Raw genomic sequence first — 20,815 nt, 5'->3', positions numbered from 1 at the left:
CCTTAAAAAATAAATTATTATTGGGAATAAAATAAAAAAAAACAAGCTTTCGTAAAACAGAAAATATAACGACACTCCGTTTAAGCTCTCACGCAATTTTCTGCTCTCGCTGACTCTCCATTTCTTGCCTTGCTCACTGTGGGGGATAGTTGCGATTTTCGTCCTATTCTCTCATTCTCATTCGGTCTTTTCTTTTCAACGCACGTATTCTGAACACGCGGAAGAGCCAGAAATATTGTAAAGCCAAACCAAATCGAAGTGGAAGTGCTATAAGCAAGTGGAAAAGTGAAAAACTCCAGAGTTCTTGGATTTGTGGAAAGCGCAAAATTCGGAAATTTGTGCCAAGTAAAGCGGTTTATCAGCCTATTTAAAAGTAAATGCTTAAAATATGTGTGGAATTTATATTGTGACTTGGAAAAATGTGATATGCAAATTACTTAACTCACACTAACATTCGTATCGAAACCTAGCGTGCTTGATATTTACAAAAAATGGGGAACAGGAAAACATGTAGCACGAAAAATAGATAAGGGTTCCGGGCTCCCCTTTTCCACTCTCTCTCCCCAGTTCCCGTAGGAGTTCCTCTGGAAAATCAATAAATTTTACATGGCGCACACACACTCCCATTTAAAAGCGGGAGTAAGAGAAGAAGAATCAGAACCAGAGAGCAGGAAGAAGTAGAAGTAGAAGTAGAAGCTCCCACGCCAGAACATACAGTAAGGGACACAAAATTAGCTGCAGTTTGGGTGTGTGATTTATGGACACTTAAAAACATTGATCTGTGACAAGGAAGTGTTTTCTTGTTAGCTACGTGTTATTTATGCTAGCCGTTATCAGGTTAAAAATATTTTGAGTTTTTTAATTTAAACAAAAGGAAGTGAATAAAATGCATTAACTAGCTAATATCTAATTTAACAGACTTTGTGTCAATGCTAAATAAAGTTTTAAAGTTTGTGAAAAAGGAGTAGGTTTAAGGGACCTACTTAAGTGCATTAGGGTGTAGTTGCTCTGTCTTGCCCTGCCGCAAGCTTCTCGTTCGTGTTCTTGTTTTTGGTCTGTGTATTTCTCTTCTCGATGGTGTCCCATCCCGTCAGCTTCCTCTTCTAGCTCCTGCTCTGCTCGTTGACTATTTTATGGTATGTACTTCATTCGTGAATCTTGTTTCGCTATTTTCCGCTCCATCCTCTTCCACCACCCCCTTTCGCTCCACGGCAGACATGTGCGATGCAGACAGCTGCTCTTTTCTCCCGCTCGCTCCGTTTCAAGGTCAGAGTAAGGTTAGCTCCCTCCGCTCAGCTCCGCTCTAAAGGGCCATGGCAGTGATTCTTCTCCACTCGCCATCTCCCTCGTGCCAAAAACCAAACAGTGACAGCTGAAAAGCTGCTGCCACCGAACGCCGCAAATTGTTTTGCCTAATTACCGCATCAAAATTAATGACAACCCACTAAGTGTCAGTATTTGTAATTGAGTATCCTTTTTACACAGAAAAAAATATTATATTTTTACTTCTTTGCATCCTACCAACTTTAATTAAATTAAAAAGTTTTAATTCTTATATTACCTAGTCCAATTTTAATATGCATTTGTTATTTACTAGTTATTTTTATATATGTTATTAAGTTAACTACATAATTTTAACTAGTTTTGGTTAGTATATTTATTTTGTACTAAAACCTTTAATTTTTCATATGAAAATTATTATTTGCCACTTTTTCACAAATTTTGTCAATATTATTTCCACTTTAATATAAAACATTTTGTTTGATTTAAAAAATATTTACCATTTTCCTTTTGCATAGTAAATTAAATCAAAAATTGTTTACAGTCTTTATAAACGTGGGCGGCAAAGTCTTGCCTCACTACGTCATCGCCCTTTGACATTTACACTTTCTCTCTGCGTAGGTGGCAGCTTCCGAGTCCGCTCTTAAAGCCTCAGTCGCTCTCTCGCCCTCTCATCCTTCCGGCTTTCTCCTGACATAACAGTTATGTAATCAGCAAGGCATTTTGCTATTTGCCGCAGAGAGAAAGGCTTTCACAATTCAATTGCACTTGAATTTAAAGGATAACGTTTCTTGCCTTTGTTTTATTACCCATTTATGTGTTTGGGTGCAAGCTCTTAAAAAGGATTGTGTGAAATTGTGTGAGCAAATAAAAGACAGTAGACAAAGTACTTAAAAGATTGTAAAAGATTTCCCGAAAGTGTGAACCAAGCATCCTTAGTCGTGTAAGTATCTTTAAAGCACTTTTTCGGCTTATCACAGATTTCTGAAGATGATATGCAAAGTTAAACATTCTATTGCCTAATGGAAAACGTCTACATTTTTCTTATTGGAAGGCATGCTTTCAAATTAAATTCCTTTCCCCTTTGAAATTGGATATTTTTGCGGTCTCGCTTGCAATAAGGTGGCGCCGCAAGTTTGGTTTAAAATGGTTCAGTGAGTTTACAAACGGAAAACTTTTCAATTGCGTCGCAGCCCAAATCAATTACGATTATATTATAGCAATCGGAATACTCTTGACAACGGTCCCACACTTCTTAACTAAATCTAGAGCATAAAAATAACATTTCAACCTAACGATAAAAACACAAAAATAATCACCTAGAAATATTATAATTAGGTAATGGAATTATCTAACTACATAACAGTAATTTACTAAGACATACAGATATATATTAAGAAACTTTAACAAATTTAATAATGTTTTTCTGTAAATTATGATTTGTAGAATATTTTACATTATAAAAACAAAAATGTCTTTAAATGTAAATACTGATTTTAAATTAAATGCACTTCTGAACGATAAGGGTATATAAGCATTGCTCACAAGTGCTGGATCAAATTAGTTTCATTTGATTTAAAATTGACTTATAAACATTTAGTGTTTATGGCTTAATGTGTTTTCTATCGACTGGACTACATAGAGTTGGTTGGAATGCTGATAGGCGTGGTTACGAGGGTCTTATGGCAAAAAATAATTATAAGTATCCAGAACCAAAGAAACAAGAACCTGGTACCGATTTGTGTGAGTTGGCTTTCCGTTGCAATTTACTTACACTGTTTACCTAATTCTGTTTAGTAAGGGTGGAGAAAGGGGCTATAAAAGCCGCGGGCAACCTACCCCAAATATGCAACCCATTCTAACCAGATACGGTCATTGAAAACTAATGTAAATTGCAACGTCGCTTGTTTATTCATTGCAAACTGTAGTCTCCCTCTTAATTAGCGGGAGGAGGGAAAAGAAGAAAGGTACCGGGGTGGTGCGGTGCTTTCCGCACCTATGCCATAAATAGCAACGAACTGCGATAAATTTCTTGGGACAGGCAGGAATTTATGGAGAAAAAACTGGAAACTGGGAACTTTTTCTATGTGGAGAAATGTCGAGTAAAAAAATATTTCCTCTTTGTGTTATTACCTAAAAAAGTTTGTTAAAGTGAAGCTTTTAATAAATAAAATTATAACTCTTTCTTCTACTAAATCGGAGTAGAAGAATACCTTTTATGTCAACAGTATTGCATGATGTGCTTTCTCATTATACTCGAAGCTGTAGAACTTAAGAAGTTCATGATAATTGACGATTTATTAGCACTTCCCAAGTACAAATTTAACTTTGGGCCTTCAAAATGTCAAGTTTAATTAGCTACTAAAATAAGTTACCTAAGACCCTCATAATAAATACAGCAAGTTTCAAAACTTTAGTGCCTCCTAGTGGTTTCCATTATCCAATCAAAACTCAGGTAAGTTAACAGCAGTTTGACAGATTTTGTTATTAAAGAGATTATTGAACAAGGTTAATTATCAGCTCTTACAGCCCTGGCGCCCACTGTAGGCTTAGATAAAAATGTTCTCATAATTGTAATTACTTCTACGTAATTCCGAGGCGCAATAAAAAAACCGCAATGTGCCCAGGGGGAATCTCTAATTAAACAGTCGACCAGGCGATAATGAAAACCAATTGTAACTATTTTTAAAGCAATTGTGGTGATCCCTTTCCGAATTTCCCCTCGAATCCGCGCTGAATACTTTGCACAGCTGACTCAAGTGCACAGGTTGGAGGCCATAAAACAACGGGGGTACCAATAAAGTTAGCCCCGACTACCTGATAAGCGCCTAGTCGGGTCAGATAATACGCATTTATAACGCCAATATAACCCCCCTATGGATCCCCCTTTTGAATTTTGGCTGTATGATATCGTAAATCGTTGGAATACAAAGTTTATAGCAACGGTGGCTACCGGAGTTGTGTTCTATACCGATTTCTGATGGTGGAACGGAAGAAAGTTCTTCTAGGCTAATGGTATTTTCATTGTGGGATCCTGGCACCCATTAGAACCGCCGATTGTAATTATACCCCGATAACCGTACTAACCACACGCAATGTTGTCGACGCATAATTTATTTATTTATTTCATCATTCGGGGTTATTGAAACTTGTTGCCTGCGCTTGTTTACATTATAAATATATATCACAGGAGTGTATCTATAGATTGTAATACTTGTACTTGTGTATTTGAGGTCTATGTAGCTGTGGGCCACACGCGGCTGGCGCGATTCGGACTTTGAGCCAACGCAATGGAGGTGCAGTGCCGGCTATATCTCCGGTCGCCTCTCCATTCTGCGATCCATTCTCATCTGGCAGTCGGCAGACTTGTTTGCCATATTGGATTTCTTTGCTTTTGTTTTTTTTTTCTCCTTTTTCTTTTTGCCTAAATGGAAGTCCAAATATTTACGTAGACTGCTGAACGCAGTCTGCGATTTCAGGTCCCTGGAACAGGGTGGTTCCACTCATAAGTAAAAGTCATAATACGAAACAACTGCACTTAATTTGATGAAATGTCACAACAATTTGTAAATACCATTCGTCACGTGATCAATAATTCTTTAGTTATTTATGTTCCGTTCGTCAAGGGGCTGGGGTATATAGATATTGTATAGTATCTGTTAGCTCAAATTTTTCTGTACTCTGAAAATAGCCACTTACTGGTCATTTCGGTTTGACGCAATTGGAAAGTTATGCAAGGAGAACGTCGGACGTTTTATGATTTAAAGAAAGGAAATGATAAATTGCCAATCAAAGAGTAAGGTGGAAAGTTATAAGAGGGTTTTATTATCCTATCAGTTTCTAAAATTATTAACTATATTCATAATTAAATTTTTCCATTACATATTTTATATTTTGGTGACATAATTAGGAACAACTGTTTATCTGTTCTGTTAACCTAAGACTTAATGTTAACCTTTGCTACTGCATATATAAACCCAGATATGTGTTTTGTTCAAGTCATGGTGATCACGTTTTAATAAGGCTATTTAAGCCATAAAAAGCTACCGAAATCGTATGTGTTTTTAAAAATGTATCTACTTTTTTTGCGGCTGCTCTGGTCTTATCGTAGGTCAAAAACTTTTCCACTGCACCTAGATCAGATCATAGATTCAGAGTTCCGTGGTGGGCTATTCTTCCAACTACGTCACATTTTCGCGTTCCACGGGCCTTATCTCTCTAGGGTTCTATTACGCATGCAGCCAGAAATCGAACATGTGTATATTTATAGCCCATTCCTCTCAATCACGCATGCAAATCGTGAATAGCGCCTTGTAGCATTGCTCCCCAATGGAACGCCGTAATCTCTGCGTTCCGGTACGGTAAAATTCGAAAGGAAAAAACCTTCCAAAAGTTCAGTGTGCCATTGGGTTCTTCGTGCAAATGCCGTGAATGAGTCTTATCTGGTCTGCGAAATCACAGGGGGGAACGGGAGCGTGGCATGCCAGGGTTTATTAACTTGTAAAAAAAAGAAAATAAAACAATAAAAGAGAATATCGCCTTCTTCTTTCCCCTACCTCAGTGGTAGACACTCGCCTGGCACATGTTAGACGCCTGATACCATAGCGCAAAAAAAAACATCTAACAAACACAAGAAATCTGCGGGTGGTGATGCTGATCGAAATTTGAAATACCCATTTAAAATCAAAAACAAAGAGTTTGTATTATTTTAACTAAAGGTTAAATGTAGTTTCCCATTTAAATTACACTACTTTTTTAGATTGTATCTTTTTGATTATCCTACATATTGTATCACAAATTAATATATGTAATATGAATAAATTTTATTAACTTAAATAAACGATCTTGTATACCCTTCACATTCTTCGCAATAGAGAATGTTATCGCTTAACAAATTTTCGACACTTATCTGCGAGGTGCAGCCGCGAACCGGTTCCACATCCCCCATAATCTCTGCTCCTCCTTAAATGCCCCCAAGTGGCGAGACGGCGAGAATGTGTCACCCGAATGGTTCGCCGAAGATTGCGATGTGACGTTGTAGCCCCGGCCAGATAATTCCGATCGCTCTCTAGGACTTTGAACCTGCCTATGTCTATAATTCATGCGATTTAGTCGGCTTAAGAGAATAATAGAAAGTCTCTGATAAGATGGGATTGGCCGATGGCCAAAAGAACCCATGAACTTGGAACTTATCTTCCACCCTCTTTTTAATTCTCTTTTTTTTAGTTATCATTAACCTTTTTGATTGATTAGTTTAGTTGCGCCTAATTAAAAGACTCGCACTAAATTATGGGCTATTTTAGGAAATGTTATTAGCCACAATTTAATCAAGCGCATAGCGCAATGGAAAATTTTGAAAAAGATATCTAGACCGACAAAATCTTCTAATGGAGAATCTATTTTTATCAAAGCTCATAAAGCAAAAAATGTATCTAAGAAAAACATATTTTCAAATGCATTGCTCTGGTCAAAAGTTGAAAGACCCCATAGAGAGATACCTAAATGAAAATATTATTTCTTTCGTGTGGGACAGTTAATTATTGCTGAGATGATCTGTCAAAGTTCTTGAGATGAAGCACCATCAAAAACAAAACACATCTAAAATTATAATCCTAAAACAACAACCGATTTTGTGTGACTTTTTTTCGTTATTTTGGATTGGCTTTTGTTGAAAAACAGAATTCGGTTTGTTGTTTGTTTCGCATATTTTAAATTGTTATTGCTGAAATGAATTTATTGTAAATCGCATTTTAAAGCATTTTGTTTTTGTTATACATGCCAATTGTGTCGCCATTTGATGGGTCTGTATGTATAAATCATTCCACCATTGCATTTGATAATGTTTAACGATTCCAAACCACTGCCGTTCCTAGTTCGATAAAAACAGTGTAAATATGGGGCGATTTTGTTGCATTACGTATGTGCGCATTATTCAAGGTTCCACTTCTGGATGCAATGATTGTTCAACCACATTGACAATCAATTGAACGATCTATCGATCGTCGAACTGTCTATTTAGGGAGCATTTTAGAAAACTCATTCACGTAAAGTGTGTAGGGAAGGGGCAGAGATCAAGAGAGTGAAAATTATAGTAAATAAACCCTTTTGTAAATTTGTTCGTTAAGATAAAGTTAAAACACCTTTGTTGATCACCAAAAATAAGTTTTCTTTTGCAATAAAAATCATAATATTTACAAATTTTGACATTTTTGAATAATTAATAAAAGCAACAAAATATGAGAATTAAGACAAATAAAAATGATTAAAATAAAAAGATTTGGTTCCTGGGTTAAAAATTGTTTTCTGAAGAATTATTAGTTTACAAGGTTTAAATTACCGGAGTTAGCTCGTCCATGTTTTTCTGATTAGTAGAATTGCATTACATGATATTGATTCAGAATTGAATAAGGCGTCCGATTGCGTGGGCAACTCAGATAGAGAGAGAGATATAGACGCTATATGGTATATAGTCAAGTGAGCAAGGGTGAGTGTGCCACCTTTGCGAGGCGAGAGACTGGCACTGATCTTGGGGGCTCTACGTTGCTGCGCCGCTCCAACGGCGCTCATTCGCTTGTGAGCAGCCGTCAGTGTCGCGTGTGCCAACAGGGATAAAATCGAAATAATTACACTAGAATATCTAGCAGTGCATAAATGTATGTGTGTGAAAACCGTGCAAATCGCAGGCGATACAAAATAGCTGAATAACGTGCAAAGATAATTTTCAAGTGCACAAGCACTAAAACATAACAGAAAAAAATAGAAAAAAAATAATTTTTGTTTTTTTTGCAGGCAACAATAAACTGAGTTACTTGTGCTAATTAAACCAAAAAGAACTGTTAACTTTTAACGGTGTGAGCAAGCGAACTGAACACAGAACTAAAATAACCGAGTGAAAATCAAATTAGATCCCGAGAGATTTTTAGCAAGTGCAAGGGTAACAACGTATAATGGCACCAACAATCACTGACAATTGCGAATTTGAATGTGCAACTGTTGAATCAACAACAACATCAACGACGATTAGCGGCGATTTCGATAATTTCGATAATTCGGCCATCGGCGGCAACGGCAGCAGCGATAACATCGAACAATCGAATGAATTGCATTTGAGCGAGCAGCAGGATCAGGATGTCCAAGAGGAGCAGAAGCAGCAGCAAATGCCATGGGAGGCACCTGGAAAACAGGGACTGTACGATCCCCAGAACGAGCACGAGGCCTGTGGAGTCGGTTTCATCGTGGCCATCGATGGCAAGCGCTCTCACAAGGTAAGGATCAAGGATATATATAATCTTCTTGAACCAAAAAACTTAATTTTGTGATCCCAGAAATTAAATGTTTGAAACACCACTTCAAATATTAAAAATTAAAATTTTTTTTTGAATCTTTCAGTTCATAAAACAATTTTCAATGATTTTTTATTACATTGCTTTCTCCGTAACAATTTATGTCCAAAGAATTACCCATTTATTTCGTATTTCTAAGAAAATGTTTTATTTATTCAAATGATACCTACCATGCAACTTCATATATATTGAAGTTTTAATAAAAAAAAACAAAAATTTTTCATTTTTTTTACAATAGTTTCGGGCTGTAAACTTTTAAAAGTCATTTTTAAATGGTGCTAATTGAAAAATATAATACATATACATCAGAAATAGGGCTCGAGATAATTTCATTTGATAAATTTTGCGACCAATTTAAAATATTATTCTGGGCTCTTGTTATGAATAAATAAATTAAATAATTTTATTTTTTATCTCTCTAGATTCTACGTGATGCCCAGACCCTGTCAGAACGGATGAATCACCGCGGCGCCTGCGCCTGCGACAATGACACTGGCGATGGCGCTGGCGTCTTGGCTTCCATTCCTCATGGACTCTATTTCAAGGCTCTGTAAGTTCCAACCATATATTTTACATAGGTACTGCCATTAAATATATGTTTATTTATGCCGGTTCCTCTGGCGCCGTCGCCATTGAGGAATGAACTGCTCACACGGGACCTGTCGATGGGCCGGGGGTATAGCGAAACGATATCGCCGCGATCTCGTGCGCGAAATACGTAAATAGCTCAAAGCTGTCGGTCGTTTGCCGTTGTCTATCAGTTTAGATCTACTCTCAAAAAGAAGAATAGTTTGTTTGTCGTTTCAAACTCTAAACATAATTTAACAATTGTTAAAAATTTACTTAATAAGAAAAGTGTTTGAAGTTTTATAATTTTAAACACGATACAATGACTTTTATTCTTGAATCAGTAAAAAAGAAAAAAAGTTTATTAATTTAATTTATATTTGGGATAATATTAAATTCATTATGCCAAATTTTTTATATATCGGCAAAAAGTAATTTAATCACAAGAATTAAAAGTTTCATTTAATTTTATCTTTAATAACCATAGTTGTTGCATATAATCTAATCGAAAAGGAAATTGTAGGATAAGACTAATAATTAAATTTAATGATAGCGGTAAAAGCCCCAATAAAAGCATTGTTGCACGCAATTTAAAGTGAGATTTATTGCCTACGTTTAGCTACTGAATGCAGTATCGTATGAATGAATTATATCAAATTTTCCATACATTTGTTAAAAAAGTCAGGATGCTCTTTATCCCTTGAGGAAGGGAATGAATAATTAGTACTTGGCTTTTAGCAATGAGTTCCCTTTATTGGCTAAATCTCAAAGTACCGTGAAAACAGAAATCGAGCACGTCAAAAATAGTTTGTTGAAATGAGGCACAGCCACAGATTCACAGCGTTGTATCCCCACTGAGACGGAGACAGAGACCCAGCCACGGTCATGTACTTATAGAATGTACATATGTCAGAGAGTATTTGCCTACCTATAGAGATCCGACAATACGACAATCCGGCGATCCAACATCTGCTCTCTGCTCCCGTCCGACGTATTTTTTTCTGTTTATTTTGTCAGCATTTTGGCACGGTTCTTGTTTTCGTCACGCTTTGCCCAGAATCGGTAAACATACCTACATACCCGTAGTATATATTTTTAATAGGCTATATATGGGATAAAACGTTTTTTAGGGACATGCTTAAGTGGCTAGCACAAATAGAGGCCATTTGCAGGCAATTACTTGGTGCAAATTATTCCATCCCGCAATATTATATTATATTATTTAGCTTAACTACGCCAAATGGAAAAACACTGCAAGGTTCTCCATTCGTAGTCGCTCCCCACTTAATCCGGTGTACCAGATGTGCATAATAACATTGATTAGTCCGGCTAGAATCAGGCATTCTAAGTGAGGATAATTTGGGAAATTCACCGACTGATATAAGAGCTAAAAAAATTAGCAGCTTTAATTGATCTTAAAAAAAGTATTTTCGCACTTGTTAATATTATAGGGTAGGTCAAAATGTAGGCATTTTACTAAAATAGGAAATAGATTAGAAATTTTATATAGGTTATTATAACAGAAAATAAAGGTACATCCATGAAAACGCATATTAAACGTATCTCGACAAACCCAGCAAATGATACTGTCCAAACAATTTACAATGCGCTAATCAATGGCGTGAACTTGCAATTATTTGCTATGTAATTAGTAGCCCAGCTGTCTGAATATATAATATAGATAGATGATAGATGAATAGTCCCAACTGGTCGGGCTATTAATACGCGTAATGTCGCACGACAGCCCCATAAATCTAGTTTAATTATCGTCTAGCCGAGCGTTAAATTGATATGTCCGAACATTTTCGGGGTGTTGGAACTGTAGGTTTCGGGGTTCCACTTACGGAAAAAGAAATTGTTAAATACTTTGAATGCCAATCGGAGAGGAAGAAATTTGCCCTAGACACGCACGTGCCAGCTTATGGCGAGCGTTTAAGATTGCAATCTGAGAGCAACAAGTCGGCGAAAGCCAAGTTCAAGGACCGCTTCAAGTCTTGGACTAATTGCGAAATTATGGCAAAACACTTAGGCAGTAAGCCGTCCATCGAATCGAGCAAAATTCTGAGACGTAATAAGAACAAGCTTCGGTTACAGTACAAGCTCAGCTTAATCTCGAATGGACTTGGAGAAAAACTGAGCAGCTTAAGTTTATCGGATATACGATAATTCGGACTACTGACTCATAGCGTATGTTGTTTCTTCTGATTAAATTTGTCGGAATACGATGTGACTTAATTTTAATTCACTATTATGAAGTTAATAATCAAGTATAGTTTCTAAAAATATGCACAATTAAATAAGAACTTAATAAGTCAAATAATAACGAACATATCCCAAATCCATTAAATTTAAAAGATATATTTTAAAAATTAAAAAAAAAATTGAATTGTTATATGAACGTTCAATTTTTTCAGAGTGTACGATTGCATGTCTGAATGACAAAAACAGGTGGACAGACGATTCAAGCAAACCAGTGGGCGGGGTGGGAGGTATTTGGGGGTGGGGTTGCTATAGGTTGTGACGGCTGGACCGCTGACAGCTTCTCCATCGAGAGATGCTGATAAGGTGCGACTTGTAGACTCATTTCGTCACTCGCGCTCAATGGATTCCGTTGATTTGAAATGGCGCGAAATGAACGAGCAACTGAATAACTGAATCGGGCGACTTGGTTTCAATTACGCCAATAGAAACCTGACTATCTGCGATTTAATGGCGCATTATTATAGAATGGGAAAATGTATCCAAGTAGTGCGACTTAGCCGTGACCCAAGTGGACACACTTATCAAGAAAGTATGAAAATCTTTTCTATACAAGTGTAAAATTAATATAATACAATGGTACGTTTCATAATAAGGATATATCTCAAGATGTTTTAGTACCTTTATGCGAAGTTTACGAAATCAAATAAAGCCAAAATAGTTTGATGTTAATACCTATAAAAATATATATTTTATTTAATATTTTTAAAACTCACAAAATGTTCCTATATCCATTGATATTTGCAGTGCCAAGCAAGGTGTAACCTTGCCGGAATTGGGTGATTATGCCACGGGCATTTTCTACTTGGATGAGGCCCAGCACGCCGCCGCCGAGAAGGAGTTCGATGAGCTGGCCAAGAGTCTGGGATTGGAGGTGATTGCCTGGCGCACTGTGCCGGCCAATCAGTCGGCCATTGGTGTGGTGGCCCGCAAGTCGGAGCCGCTGTCCCGCCAGGTGTTTGTCCGCCGTCCAGCCGGAAGCGATGAGAAGTCCTTTGAGCGGCAGGTTTTCGTCCTTAGGAAGAGGGCCAGTCATGAGTTGATCAAGCCGGGACGACGGTTCTACATCTGTTCCCTGTCCGATCGCACGGTGGTGTACAAGGGTCTCTTTACATCCGACCAGTTGTGGGACTACTATACCGACCTGAAGGATCCAGAGTTCGAAACGTATATGGCTCTGGTCCATACGCGTTTCTCTACCAACACCTTTCCCAGCTGGGAGAGGGCTCATCCTCTGAGAGTCCTGGCTCACAATGGTGAGATCAACACCCTGCGAGGAAATGTCAACCTGATGAAGGCTCGCGAGGGCGTCATGCAGTCGGATCTGTTTGGAGATCAGTTGAAGAAACTCTATCCCGTGGTGGAGCCGAATCTCTCGGATTCCGGCAGCTTTGATTGCGTGCTGGAGTTTATCACCATGGCCAGTGATAGATCGCTGCCGGAATCGGTGATGACCATGGTGCCGGAGGCGTGGCAGAATGACAAGACGATGCCGCAGGAGAAGCGTGACTTCTACCAGTGGGCCGCCTGTGTGATGGAACCCTGGGATGGTCCGGCCCTCATTAGCTTCACCGATGGTCGCTACATTGGCGCTGTGTTGGATCGCAATGGATTGCGTCCCTCGCGTTTCTATGTGACCAAGGAGAACGTACTGGTCATGGCCTCCGAAGTGGGTGTATACGACGTGGATCCATCGCAGGTGACCCTGAAGAGCCGCTTGAAGCCGGGCAGGATGTTGCTGGTGGACACCAAGGAGCAGAAGCTCATCCAGGACATCGAGTTGAAGGCAAAGATCGCCAAGTCGAGGCCTCACTCCGAGTGGTTGCAGCAGAAGGTGAGTTGGAGTTTCGCTCATTTATTGGATACAGAAATATTGGGATAACTAATATTATCAAGGGCAGTTTTCGGTAATATAACTATAAAAAATATATTTAAAATATATTTTCAATGGTCGTTTTACTTATAAACTTTCTAAAATAGTATAAAGTCCCTAAGATTTCTGTATAACAAATACAGTGTCACACATATCAGGCTCGATTCCCACTAATCATCTCGAGACACGAACTCATCTCCAGACACAAAATTTTGGAAAACTAATAATCTAATAATCTATATTTGGTCTAAATTCGTCCATTCTCTCTCACGCTATCCCCTAATCTCAATCTGTGTGTGTGTTTTTGTTGTGCGACTGATGCAGATGGTGAGTTTACAAACCCAGGTTGCCCTAGGTCCTAGCCTTGTCCTTTGGCCCCCCGAAAAGTAATTCGTAGTGCAGCGTTCCGTTCTTGCCTCCCCGTTGCGTTTAATATTGCATGTCTTTCGGTTGCATTTGCCTTTGTTTTTATTTAAGATTAAACTTTAATATGTATTTTTGTTTGGTTGACCCTGAACAGATCACCCTGGACGAGATTCGTAATGCCAATGTGCTGAATACGCCGCCCGTTGATGAGCTGGCCAAGTTGCCCGCCTCCCAAAGGGGCATCTTCGATCCCAGGCTCTCGCTTTTTGGTTACACCACAGAGACGGTCAATATGCTGCTCATTCCGATGTTCAAGAACAAGTAAGTGGTTAAATAGAAAGGTAATGAAATGAGAGTGAGAAGCTCATTCCGCCTTTGTTTACAGGAAGGAGGCTCTTGGCTCCATGGGCAACGATGCTCCATTGGCTTGTCTGTCCAATTTCCAGCCCACTCCGTACGAGTACTTCAAGCAGCTGTTCGCCCAGGTGACCAATCCGCCCATCGATCCATTCCGCGAGAAGGTGGTCATGTCGATGCAGTGCCCCATCGGTCCGGAGGCGAATCTGCTGCAGCCTTCGGCGCAGCAAGTGCATCGCATTTGGCTCACCAATCCCATACTGAGCATTCCAGATACCCAGCTGCTCAAGCGGAATACGCACCGCGGCTGGCGGACCAAGGTCCTGGACATCACATTCCAGTACAACGAAGGCGTTCAGGGCTACCTCGATGCCATCGATCGTGTGTGCCGCGAAGGATATGCGGCAGCACAAGCTGGTTACCAGCTGTTGGTGATCTCAGATCGCGGAGCGGGAACTGGAGGCAAGGTGGCCGTTTCGGCTCTGTTGGCCCTGGGAGCCCTGCATCATCATCTGATTGAGACGCTGCAGCGCATGAGGGTGGGCATTGTGGTGGAAACGGCCGAAGCACGAGAAGTCCATCACATCTGTGTACTCCTTGGCTACGGAGCGGATGCCATCTGTCCATATCTAGCCTTCGAACTGGCCCAGGCTCTGCGGGATGATGGAGTAATTGGTCCGGAGATCAACGACAAGCAGATTTATGCCGCCTATGCCCAAGCCATTGATACGGGAATCGCCAAGGTAATGGCCAAAATGGGCATTAGCACTCTGCAGTCCTACAAGAGCGCCCAGATCTTCGAGGCCGTGGGATTGGGCACCGACCTGGTGGCCAAGTGCTTCCGTGGCACCCAAAGTCGTATCGGCGGAGTCACCCTGGAGATTCTGGCCAAGGAGGGCCTGGAACGCTATCAGCTTACCTATGGCAAAACCACTCCGGATGCACGCATCCTGCGAAATCCCGGACAGTATCACTGGCGCCACGGTGGCGAGGCTCACATCAATGAGCCATCCTCCATTGGCAGCCTGCAGGAGGCGGCTGTAAACAAGAATCTGGATGCCTTCGAAGCTTTCAAGAAAACCACATTGGACAGTGTGAAAAAGTGTGCTCTTCGCGGACAGCTAGAGTTTGTCACTGATCGCCAAAGTATTGATATCTCCGAGGTGGAGGCCGCCAGCGAGATTGTCAAGCGGTAAGTGGAACAGCGATATCTTAGGTGATTTTATTTAAAGTATATCTAAATAATATTCCTGTAGATTTGCTACTGGTGCCATGAGCTTTGGCAGCATCTCCTTGGAGGCCCATCAAACGCTCTCGATTACCATGAATCGCATTGGCGGCAAGAGCAACACCGGTGAAGGTGGCGAGGATTCGGATCGTTATTTGAGTAAGTTTTAAAGTGAATCTCCTTGTTATATGTATAGTACCCCATTTATGATTTGTACCTTTGCAGATCAGGATCCTAATCACAGCCGTCGTTCAGCCATTAAGCAGGTGGCTTCAGGTCGCTTTGGCGTTACCGCATCCTATCTGGCCAATGCCGATGATCTGCAGATCAAGATGGCTCAAGGCGCCAAGCCGGGTGAGGGAGGCGAGCTGCCGGGTTACAAGGTGACCAAGGACATTGCCAAGACCAGGAAGTCGGTGCCCGGAGTGGGTCTAATCTCGCCTCCGCCCCATCACGATATCTACTCCATCGAGGATCTGGCTGAGCTGATCTATGATCTGAAGTGCTCCAACCCAAATGCACGCATCAGTGTTAAGCTGGTGTCCGAAGTGGGCGTAGGTGTTGTGGCCTCCGGAGTTGCCAAGGTGGGTTCGGAATGCATAACTAGGGGGTTAATCACATACAATATTTATTATATTACTCCAGGGCAAAGCCGAGCATATCGTTATCTCTGGACATGATGGTGGAACCGGTGCCAGCTCTTGGACAGGCATCAAGAATGCCGGATTACCGTGGGAACTGGGCGTGGCCGAAACGCATCAGGTGCTGGTGCTTAACAATCTGCGATCACGGTAAGTTTCCGACCAGGAGAAGCCGGCCCAGAGCCATTCCCGCTCTCTCCTCTTGTTGTTACTAATCATGAACCGATACATTACTGAAAGTGCCTGGTTATCCAGATGACAGCGTTGGAAAACCTGTTCAGAACATGTATTCCCTAAAGCAGAGATCCATTGATCATCGGAAAGTTGGGCTGATCCCCCTACACAACCCCATTGAAACTCCTCGTACATGTGGCCAGTGGGCGGTGGGCAGGAGGACGATCACACGGCGGATGGGGAGGGCGAATCTTGTATAGCAGAAGATGCACAATGATCAAATCCAAATTGGGTTGAGTCTGGCAAAAAAAATGATGTGTTTATTTTACAAACATCTTATGTCTTTCTAAAAAGCATATACCCATGAAACTTACCCCGTAAATTGAGATGGATATAATGAAAGAATTAAACAACTTGAAATAAGTGAAGAAAGGGAAAGACTCTCCAAAGAAAACGGAAATGGAGCAAAACCCAAGATAAAGATCTACGAAATTGAAAGAAAAGAGTACTGAATCCACACACGATTCGATCGATCCAGTCCAAATTCAAACTCCAGTCCACTCGCTCTACTCCACTCCACTCCACTCACTCGCTCACTCGATCACGTTCGTCGCGCTGTGCTCCATTCGTAATTTCTTCTCATTACATTGATCCTTTCGCGGGGTTGAGCTTGCTAACGTTGCCTTCCTTTCTATGTCGTGTCTTCCCACTCTAAACGGTCTGGATCTGGAACTGGCTTTGGGTTTGCGATGATCCTCCAGTGTGATTGTACAAGCCGATGGACAGCTGCGCACAGGATTCGACGTGGTGGTGGCTGCTTTGTTGGGTGCCGATGAGTTTGGTTTCAGTACGGCTCCCTTGATTGTCATGGGTGAGTTTTAATTGGTCCTTTTTAATACCCCTTTTTTATAATCTCTTTTTAAAGGCTGCACCATGATGCGCAAGTGTCACTTGAACACCTGTCCTGTGGGCATTGCCACTCAGGATCCTGAGCTGCGCAAGAAGTTCACGGGCAAACCAGAACATGTTATCAACTTCTTCTTCATGCTGGCCGAAGATGTGAGCTTATTCTCTGTTTTGATTCTTAATGATATACTCATTCTTTACTTATTCTCTCCAGATCCGCAAAATCATGGCTAGTTTGGGTATCCGCAAGTTCCAGGATCTGATTGGTCGCACTGACCTTTTGCGCGTGGCCAGTCGGCGGGATGCGAAGGCCAGTAACTTGGACCTCAAGCTGCTCCTGCAGCCAGCATTGGAACTGCGTCCTGGCACGAACATCATAGGTGGCTCCGTAAAGCAGGACTTCCAGCTGGAGAAACGATCCGACAATCAGCTTATTGCCAAGGCTCAGCAAATCTTCAATGGTACCGATGACAATGTAACCGTCAAGATGCGCATCCATAACGAAGAGCGAGCTTTTGGTTCCACCCTCAGCTACCATATTGCATGGTGGGTTTAAGTGCTTGTAGAAGATAATTGGAATCTAATGTCTATATCTATCTATATCTATATTTCTCAATAGCAAATATGGAGAGGCTGGATTGCCGGCTGGAAAGAGTATCGACATCTTCCTGGAGGGATCCGCCGGCCAGAGTTTCTGCGCCTTCCTGGCCCGTGGCGTGAATGTGACGCTGAAGGGCGATGCCAACGATTATGTGGGCAAGGGTCTGTGCGGTGGCAATGTGGTCATCACTCCGCAGGACACGGTTCCCTTCGAATCGCACCTAAACGTGATCGTGGGCAATGTCTGTCTGTACGGAGCCACAGAGGGCACCGCCTATTTCCGGGGCATTGCCTCCGAGCGATTCTGTGTGCGCAACTCAGGAGTCACAGCCGTTGTGGAGGGTGTGGGCGATCACGGATGCGAGTACATGACTGGCGGTCTGGTGGTCATCCTGGGACTCACGGGACGCAACTTCGCTGCCGGCATGTCCGGTGGCATTGCCTATGTGTACGATTTGGATGGTTCCTTCAAGCCCAAGGTGAATCCGGAAAGTGTGGAGCTGCTGCCGCTGGAGATTGAGAAAGATGTGCTGCTGGTCAAGGAACTACTGGCTGATTTCATTGAGAAAACAGGCTCTAAGGTGGCCAAGGAGTTGCTGGACAACTGGGCTGATGCCCAATCCAAGTTCGTCAAGGTGTTCCCCTACGAATACCAAAAGGCTCTAAAGGACATGGCCGAACAGGAGGCAGTGGAACAGCCCCTAAAGTCTGCCATTGCCAATGGAAACGGAAAGCACGAACCGCACATTAAGGACATCGAGGAATCGATCCAGGATGTGGCACTCGAGCAGAAGCGGGCCGATCGCGTGCTGGACAAGACCCGTGGCTTTGTGAAGTACAAGAGGGAATCGGCGCCTTATCGCGATGCTGGGGAGCGGCAGAAGGATTGGGACGAGGTCTACAACTTCCCGCACGTGCGCAAGAACCTCAAGGTTCAGGCAGCCCGCTGCATGGAGTGCGGAGTGCCCTTCTGTCAGTCCAACTCCACCGGCTGTCCTCTGGGCAACATCATTCCGAAGTGGAACGACCTCGTGTTCCACGGCGAGTGGCAGGAGGCACTGCGTCAGCTGCTGCAGACCAACAACTTCCCGGAGTTCACGGGACGAGTGTGCCCCGCTCCCTGCGAGGGATCCTGTGTCTTGGGCATCTCGGAGCCGGCGGTGACGATCAAGAACATCGAGTGCGCCATCATCGATCATGCCTTCGAGCAGGGTTGGATCAAGCCGGAGATTCCCGATATTCGCACCGGCAAAAGGGTGGCCATTGTGGGCTCCGGTCCCTCCGGTCTGGCCGCCTCCCAGCAGCTGAATCGCGCGGGTCACTTTGTCACCGTCTTCGAACGCAACGATCGCGTGGGTGGCCTGCTGCAGTACGGCATTCCCACAATGAAGCTGTCCAAGGAGGTGGTCAAGCGGCGGGTGGACCTAATGGCCGACGAGGGCATCGAATTCCGTACAAATGTCCATGTAGGCAAGGACCTCAAGGCCGAGCAGTTGCTGCAGGAGTGAGTATATTGATTTAGTTTTTGTGACCAAGATTTAAGGATCATTTGAAGATATTTGTAAAAACAAAGACAGAATTAAAGATTTTTTTTTACGTACATAATTTAAAATCATAATCTAAAGTTCAAATTGTTTCTGTGTCAACAAGTTTTAAAAATAATTTTTTTTTAATTAAGTTTTGGGAAAAACTTCTGTACACCTTTTACTGACTATAATGTAATCCTCTCCAGGTACGATGCCGTTCTCCTCACCACTGGCTCCACTTGGCCTCGTGACTTGCCACTGGCCAATCGTGACCTGAAGGGCATCCACTTTGCCATGGAGTTCTTGGAGGCGCAGCAGAAGAAGCAGCTGGGCGGCAAGCAGGACATAATCTCAGCCGCCGGCAAGGATGTGATCATCATCGGCGGTGGTGACACCGGATGCGATTGCATTGCCACCTCGCTGCGTCAGGGGGCCAAGAGCATCACCACATTCGAGATCCTGCCGGAACCGCCGCAGAAGCGCGCCGAGGACAACCCCTGGCCGCAGTGGCCGAAGGTCTTCCGCGTCGACTACGGACACGAGGAGGTCAAGCTGAAGTGGGGCAAGGATCCGCGCCAGTACTGCACAACCACCAAGGAGTTCGTGGGCGAGAATGGCACCATCAAGGGCGTGAACACCGTCGAGGTGGAGTGGACCAAGACGGAGACGGGCCAGTGGCGCATGCAGGAGGTGGCCGGATCGGAGAAGTACTTCCCCGCCGACCTCATCCTGCTGGCCATGGGCTTCCTCGGGCCAGAGAAGACGGTGTCCGGCGAATTGGGCCTGGAGCTTGACCCGCGCGGTAACATCAAGGCCTCCAATGGACAGTATGGCACCTCCAACTCCAAGGTCTTTGCGGCAGGCGGTAAGTTATTCGTTAAACTGGGATCTTTAACCTTTGGATTAATATAATTTTTATGACGAAGACATAATGTTTAATAACTTCAAAGACCCAAACAAATGATGACTCTAGAAAGACCTCTAAAAATTTCATCGGGTAAAATTGGGTAGATCCTCATGTCCAACCCAACGTTAACGCGAATTCTTTAGCTCAATTGAGTAATTTGAGCGGAAGTACATATCCTGCTTTACTTTGAATATAACTCTTCTTATTTTATTTATTTAAACTGCTTTACTTTTTTTTCACCTTTTTAGATTGCCGGCGAGGACAGTCGCTGGTCGTGTGGGCCATCACCGAGGGTCGTCAGGCCGCCCGCCAGGTGGATTCCTATCTGACCGGTCGTCCAAGCGGGCTGCCAGGACCTGGTGGCGTCATCGGGACATCCTAAGCAGGTTCTACAGCGGCAGCCAGTGCAGCTATTGCCTAGTTTTGTGTGCGTGCATCGTCCTTAGCCTAGTGCGAAATTCTTTACCGATTTGTGATTTTTATTTTCGCGATTTTAGTTTAGTTTACACTAAAAAAGACTTGAGTTTTTTACACACCAAACCAAAACCAAAACGAAACACGTTTCATTTAGTTTTATTTTCATCGCAAAGCTGGCTGGGAATAGTTTGTGGTTCGTCGAGATGCCCTCCATAGGTGATGATGCTGCGGCAGGAGTCAATTAAGAGTGCAAAATAAAATGCTGATTGAGGCCAATCAATCGGATACTTATATATCTTAAAGGAAATCGAATATCCAACAAAACAGATCTAAGGACAATAACTAGAAATTTACCGTTATCGTTAAACAA

At 42.3% G+C, this 20,815-nt stretch overlaps 1 protein-coding gene across 5 annotated transcripts; it reads left to right on the top strand.

Annotated features, from left to right (window-relative positions):
* Positions 1-184: 184 nt before the first annotated feature.
* Positions 185-20,580, top strand: LOC108146708 (glutamate synthase [NADH], amyloplastic). Of its 5 annotated transcripts, none has more exons than XM_017272781.2 (16): positions 185-373; positions 8,071-8,546; positions 9,047-9,174; positions 12,198-13,284; positions 13,648-13,650; positions 13,844-14,010; positions 14,075-15,238; positions 15,303-15,433; positions 15,500-15,858; positions 15,920-16,065; positions 16,851-16,960; positions 17,015-17,148; positions 17,210-17,541; positions 17,615-19,099; positions 19,328-19,986; positions 20,277-20,580. In XM_017272781.2, exons 2-16 carry the CDS (start codon positions 8,229-8,231, stop codon positions 20,408-20,410), a joined length of 6,357 nt encoding a protein of 2,118 aa, XP_017128270.1. In that variant the 5' UTR covers positions 185-373; positions 8,071-8,228; the 3' UTR covers positions 20,411-20,580. The 5 variants fall into 5 exon arrangements, 4 of the variants coding, with proteins under 4 accessions (XP_017128270.1, XP_017128269.1, XP_017128273.1 ...); XM_017272780.2 differs by lacking the exon at positions 185-373 and adding an exon at positions 7,828-7,934; XM_017272783.2 differs by lacking the exon at positions 185-373 and adding an exon at positions 7,922-7,938.
* Positions 20,581-20,815: the final 235 nt, after the last annotated feature.

This window comes from Drosophila elegans, unplaced genomic scaffold (assembly GCF_018152505.1).
Source record: "Drosophila elegans isolate 14027-0461.03 unplaced genomic scaffold, ASM1815250v1 contig_208, whole genome shotgun sequence".
Classification (NCBI taxonomy): Eukaryota; Metazoa; Arthropoda; class Insecta; order Diptera; family Drosophilidae; genus Drosophila; species Drosophila elegans.
This window is presented reverse-complemented; position numbering and strand designations above follow the sequence as displayed.

Excerpts from the sequence above, each read along its gene's own strand:
- LOC108146708 (XM_017272781.2), top strand. The coding sequence starts at position 8,229 with ATGGCACCAACAATCACTGACAATTGCGAATTTGAATGTGCAACTGTT. Across the intron at positions 16,961-17,014 it reads GGCTCCCTTGATTGTCATGG|GCTGCACCATGATGCGCAAG; the intron begins GTGAGTTTTAAT and ends CTCTTTTTAAAG. Across the intron at positions 19,100-19,327 it reads GCCGAGCAGTTGCTGCAGGA|GTACGATGCCGTTCTCCTCA; the intron begins GTGAGTATATTG and ends AATCCTCTCCAG.